This window comes from Microtus ochrogaster, chromosome 24 (genome assembly GCF_000317375.1).
Source record: "Microtus ochrogaster isolate Prairie Vole_2 chromosome 24, MicOch1.0, whole genome shotgun sequence".
Classification (NCBI taxonomy): domain Eukaryota; kingdom Metazoa; phylum Chordata; class Mammalia; order Rodentia; family Cricetidae; genus Microtus; species Microtus ochrogaster.
In genome coordinates, this window is record NC_022024.1 from 4559712 (window position 1) to 4566068 (window position 6357).

Genomic DNA, 6357 nt, shown 5'->3' on the forward strand with positions numbered 1-6357 from the left:
ATGGATGGATGGATGGATGGATGGATGGATGGATGGATGGATGCTCTTGATTTAGTATGAACTGATTTCAGAAGCTGTAGGTTATGCATGCATTACAGTTAGTTTATTTTCCGGCCCCTTCACTCCAGACTCTACAAAAGGAAACGGAGGACATGAAGCAGAGCAGCCTACTAAATCCTAAGATCCAGCAGTGACTTTGATGATACTACACATCACAGTTGGGATGAGCAGTCTATACCAACAGTCTGTACTAATGGCATAGACTGATAAGCAAGAGGACTTGGGACAGGATACTGTCACTGTGTGTATTTCTGGTAACTCTCTGCTTATACTCCTAGGCCCGGGTAATGGCAACTATTGGAGTGACCAGGGGACTTGGGGACCATGACCTGAAGGTTCATGACTCCAACATCTACATAAAACCATTCCTGTCTTCAGCTCCAGAGGTACCATGTGAAATTTTTGTTTATATTTTGTACAGTAAAATATTTGTGCTTTATGCCTTCCCTGACCAACATCCCACATCCAAACAACAGCCAGCGGGACTTAGATGTACCAATGTCTCTCATGTCACCCCAGTCTCACTTCGACTACCTGGATTCATACCCTCGCCACCTCTTGCGTAGTGAGCCGTGTTGCCTCCATGCCCCCTCCTTCACTTCCTCCCACACACTGCTATAAAGTGACTATTCCCAAAGACGTGTTCATGTCTCAGCAGTCTTCCCTGGCCCCCCATGGCTTGGAGCACAACCCAACTCCAATTGCCATCCCAGGCTTGTCATTTGATCTGACATTCTATCAGATATTTGTTTCCCTGCACAAACCAGGAACTCAGTTCCCATGTATGACCTTCAGTTTCTCACACTTGTTTATTTTGTATCCAGTCTTGCCACGAATGCCCTGATTCCACCCACAGCATCCAATTCGCTCTGTGGTTTAGATCAGATGTACCTCCAAAGGCAGCAGTTCTCAACCTGTAGGTCGTGACCCCTTTGTCAAACCTCTGTCTCCAAAAGTACTTATATTATGATTCATAATAGCAAAATTACAGTTATGGGAATAGCAATGAGAATAGTTTTATGGTTGGGTATCACCACAATATTAAAGGGTTGCAGCATTAGGAAGGTTGAGAACCACTGGTCTAAAGGGACATCCTGATTTCTGTCCCTCAGATGGAAGTCTTGTCTTAGTCGACTCTTAGTGTGCACAGGGCAATACTTTCTGAAATATTTTTGCTCGGTAACTTGCAGCTCAGCTATTCATCTATGACCAGAGGGCTTCTGTCGTTCAGGTGTCATTTGGAGAAGTTCAGTGAAAAATATATTTTTAATTTTGTCTATTTTTTTTATAAAATCCTAAACTACTTTCTACAATTCTTGAACTGTTACAAGGTTTTGTGTTGGCTTTCATGATGTATTGCTGAGAAAAGATGTTGTTTCCGTGTTAAGGTGCCAGGATTAAAAGCATGCACCACCACTGCCCAACTTCTTTCCTTTTTTTTTTAATAACCCACTGAGTCCAGTTAGTGCTGCCCAGATGTCCATAGGTGTTGGGTTGTCCACTAGAATGAAGAGCATACTGGGGACCATAACCCATAAAGCAAAATGACTTCCCTCCTCCAGCAGCCACTAGCTTCCAGTAGTTCTTCAGCTAGGGGCAGGGCATCGTGGTACCCCCAGCACCCATCAGCAAAAGGCTTTCGTGAAAAGTGTGGGAATGGGCTCTCTCCCTACCTGTGCTCACTTAAGTCTCATTGATTAAAACCATGTCACTCCCCTAGCTGTAGAGGAGGTTGGAAGAGGGAGAACTTCAGTTCACAATTTCTATGGTAGAGACGAGCAAGTCAGAAACCAGCATTGCTTGCCAGACTGTGAAAAATGAGCTATTAAAGCCCCATGTTATAGTGGGAATGTCCAGAATATATAACCATTGTTCCATCTGCATGATATGCCCCAGAGTAGGAGCTGGGATTGGGGGAAAGCTGTGTATTGGACGTGGCAGCTCATTGCCTGTTCTGTTACTGAGATATACACGCCACATGCACGCATGCATGCACACACACACACACACACACACACACACACACCAGCCTAGTGTGTGCTGGAGAAGGGAATTTGAACAGGGTCTTGTTGTATTGCTCAGGCTGACTTCAAGCTCAGGATCCCCCTGTCGTGGCCTCCCAACCAGCTAACTGTAGGTGTGAAGTTCAACCCCACTCAGTAGGTACTGTTCTAATGTAGGTCATTTTGATTGTGGGAAACATAAATTCACTCAGAATAACCCCAAAAAGGAGGTGTTTACTTCTATCAGAAGACACACTTCTGGTGTCTTCAAAATGAATATTTAAATATTCAGGCTTTACAAGAGTGGGCCTGGAATGAACAGCCCTACAGGAACTGCCTCAGCAAAAGCCCGTGAGAGAAGTTCTGCTATTCAGCTCGTCAGCCATGTTCCATGTGTCCCAAGCAACCTAGCTCAACCCTCCCCCCCCCCCACACACACACATATCCACATTGTAGAGAAGAGTTTTGATGGGCCCAGCTCCCCTTTTATAAAAGGCTACAAGTGACTTGCAGGCCAGCTGTTTGCCCTTCAGACCATATGCCCCTTCCAGTATCCTCCATGGACACAGACCTGGTTCCCCAACAGAACTCTACACAGGGACAGTTCCTTTTGAGAGTGTCAGAGATAGAGCTGGCAGGAAAATTTCTAGGCCTAAACATTGGGCATGTCAGAAACCATGTTTCTGACATATTTCCCGATAGACCCTGGAGTTATCCATGAAGTTGACTTAGTGGAAACGGTAGCAGTCCACATCCAGAACCCACCGTTGTTTTTTTGCTGAGCTCCCGAAGCTGTTCTACGTAGTAAGGACCACAGTTGGACAGAGTGTCCAAAGTCCCCTGGAGCTCCTGATCCCTCCAGGCTGGCCAACATCAGGACCAGGGAATTACTGCCAAAGCTGCTTCTCACCAGAGGAAAGTAATAAATCCTGAACCCTGAACTCTGTTTCCTTTGAACTCCACTGAGCACAGGATTTGTAACTGGGCTCATAAAACTGTACTTTCCCCCTTGGGGAAAAGGCATTCATCCAACATGTGAACCGGCACCCTCTCCTTTGTACACTAACAGAAGCCTCCCTGGGGATCTCAGGAAACACTAATGAAGTGTTTTGCTCTTTCCAGCAGCCCTAAAACTTCTTTCTTAGGCTCCCCCCCCCCTGCAATGCACACTTCGAGATCCTTCTCTACAGAAGGGGAGAGTCGCTCAGCGTGGTTTGAAAGACAGTCACTCTGCAGTTAGACTTTAGAGCGTTCAGCCATATTGTTGCTGTCAGCCTTAGGAAACACCAACTACGCAAAGGCCTTCCAGAATGAGAATCCACTGGACTGATTGTTGGCCGTGGCCACTGTGCTCAGACTAGGTGTCAGAGACATGTCTCTCATGTCTAACTGAGATGTTGTACTTTTAGACTGTCTCCCCATGTCCTATCTAACATACTTAGGATTTTACAGGCAACATTTCGTTCCTAAGAGACTAGGGGGATAAACAATTATTGTACCCATGCTATACATTGGAACATTGGGACTCAGAAAATAAAATACCTCCCCAAGTTGTATAACTGTCATGTAGCAAAGGGGCACTTACAACCCATATCTAATTAGTGGCATGGCAGTAAGACCCTAGTTAAAGAAATGTCTATGGCTAGGGTCAGAGTGACGCACCATGTACTGGTTCTAGGGCTTGCGGAGGACCCCTCTGTCTTGAACACGAATCCTTAGCCGGTCTTAGTACCTCAGTGGCTAGAGCTTCTCAAAGAAACACTGTTGGCCTCAGCTAAAGGTGAAGATGCTGGTGTAATAGGATGGAGAATTGGGAACAACAGCGATGGTCGCTGTGCGTATGTAAACCGGGCCAGACGGAACTGTGTAAAACACGATTGCGTGCCTACAATTCAGCTTAATGGATATGTGGTGTATATATACCAAGATCTCTTGCGCAAGATTACATTTGTTATACACATTTTAAATGTTTCCAGATGGAGGGGCCTTAGCCAGAGTCCGGAGATGGGGGGAAGGGTACCACTAGGAGAGGGGCAGTTGAACTCCACCTACTGTGGAGGTTAGAACAGAAAAAGAAGGCAGTCGGTGCCGTTCCACCCGCCCCCACCTGCGTTCCTTAAGGCTAAAACCCTTCCTTCACTCAAGGGGCTGGTGCTAAAATCGTACCCGAGAGAGAGAAATGGCTCAGCAGCTTCTGCTGCGATCCCAGAAAGGCAGGTTAATTTATTTATGTCGTCTAATGAAGAAGCACAGACTCCCGCCCCGTGTTCATTACCTCCCCCTCCACACACAGGCACACACACACACAGGCACACACACACTGTGACGCCCTCGGAATATTTCCTTGCTATGCTTTGACTCTGCCGAGCATGGCTCTTTATTTCACATTTGGCTTCTAAATTTCAAATCCAGTTCAGTCTGATAGTTTTAAGGACTGGGGCTTGAGGGGGGGGGCAGGGGGAGGGTGAAGAAATGTGATTTGATTCTAAGAAAAAGGGCTCCAAAACCTTCTTGGAAATTACCATTGTTTCCATTCATCATTGTAACTCCTAATTTGATTTGACGAATTAAATATAAATAAATCAAAACCATGTGGATCAAATTTATGTAAAAGATGCACCAGGGTTTAAAAATTAGGGAAGGGTTTCTTTCTGGCCAAACACATTTTCAGTTTTGCTGAACACAAGGCGCTGGAAAAATCTTGAGTTTGCCAAACCTGAAGAGCGGCCGCCAGGTTTCCTGAGCCTCCCTCAGACCTTCTGGGGTCTAAAGCGGAGATTTCTGGCTAAGACCCGAATTCCGCAAGAGGCCCTGCCAGAGGAGCAGGGGCCTGCTTGCTGCAGGCTCCGGGGGAGGGTGGGAGCCTTCTTACCCTCTGGTCCACAGCACCTGGCTGGCTTTGTGTGACTGAGTGGGCTAGCCCTTCCCCCACTCCCTCCAGCCAGGTCTGCCTCTTGCCTAATTAGGAAGCTTAAGGCTCAACAGTGCCCTAGCATCCTGAAGAGGGCAGAACAGAACGAAGAGGACTTATTCAGTCTCTCGGGCACTAGTGCCCAGGCCCTCCGCTTTGTCCCCTCTGCCTATGGTTCTCCACCTCCAGCCAAGCACACAGTGTGTCCTGTTCCTCAGACTAGCTTGGCACAAGCCTAGGGCCTCGACTCCCAGATGTTCTGCGCTCCCCACCCCTTTGGACCTGAGACAGGCCCACTGGAGAGCTAGGATTCCTAATTTCTCCCTTCTTTTCCGGCCTCCGCTCCAAGACTGTGCCCTAGTTTGGGCTCTTGGAAGAATAAGGTCCTTTTCTGTCTGGGGGCTTTTCTGCGGAGCCAACTCCCTCCCCCACTCCACAGTCCTGTCTTCCAGCCCAGCCAGACAGAACCACAAGGAGCCTCATTTTCTCTCCGCTTCGTTTCTCCTCTCTGGCTTTTAGGAGTCTGTCAGCTGTTTTTTATAACTCCAAGTCTCTCGTTGAGCTCGTTCCTGGGATATTTTTTTTTAATCTAGATAATATTCCTTTCCTTATTCAAAACAAGCCTTTCATAAAGGACAAAGAGCCCGAGTCTGAGATCTGCCCCAACCGCCAGCAGGACCCCAGCTGTTTTCCCATCATCCCAAGTCTGGCATGGCCTGGCCTGGTGGATTATGGGGAGGAACAAATAAGAGAGCCAGTGAAATCGAGGGCAGGAGGTCTGTGTGGTTAATAATGACCAGTAATGCTCTCCCCTTCCTCCCTGCTGGCTTCTAGAAGACTCTTTTCACACTGAGGCACTTCCAGTGACCACTTTCTTATTGAAAGGGAATGTGTTTGGGAGTCCTGGTGTTTCCCATGCAAGCAGGAAGGATACTCATGTCCTTCCATGTACATCTTAACATCTGTCATCTTCTGATTCTTGGTGATGTTTTGTGTTCCACGTTACAATTCCCATTTAAGGGAAGCATGTCTTTCTAGTTCATTCTTCTGCAATCTAGTTTATAAGGAAATAATTCTGGGCTACCATGAGAAGGGGAGGAGGTTGTGACATGGCAAGGGAAGCTTACTATGTATGATTGCATGAGTGCAATTCAGAGATTGTACTCCGTATGCCATGATGTCTTCAGGTCTTCTAAAGGGGTGGTTATCTTCAAATGACAAAGAGGGGAAAATGTACTTTTAATGCATACTGTGTATGGTAGTACACACCGTAATTCCAGTACTCAGGAGGCAAAGGTAGGTGGATGTAAGTGAGTTGCAAGCCAGCCTCATCTAAGTACAAATTGCAGGACATCAGGGCAGAGAGAGACCCAGTCTCAAAAA

The 6357-nt window shown here is 46.9% G+C and overlaps 1 protein-coding gene across 1 annotated transcript in view; it reads left to right on the forward strand.

The window, feature by feature from the left end:
- Ppm1h (protein phosphatase, Mg2+/Mn2+ dependent 1H) overlaps window positions 1-6357 on the forward strand; it is a 268610-nt gene that overhangs the window by 232966 nt on the left and 29287 nt on the right. The window contains exon 8 of the mRNA XM_026784469.1: window positions 339-446. Within this exon, the coding sequence (XP_026640270.1) occupies window positions 339-446 (108 nt within the window). The remainder of the gene's footprint in view (window positions 1-338; window positions 447-6357) is intronic.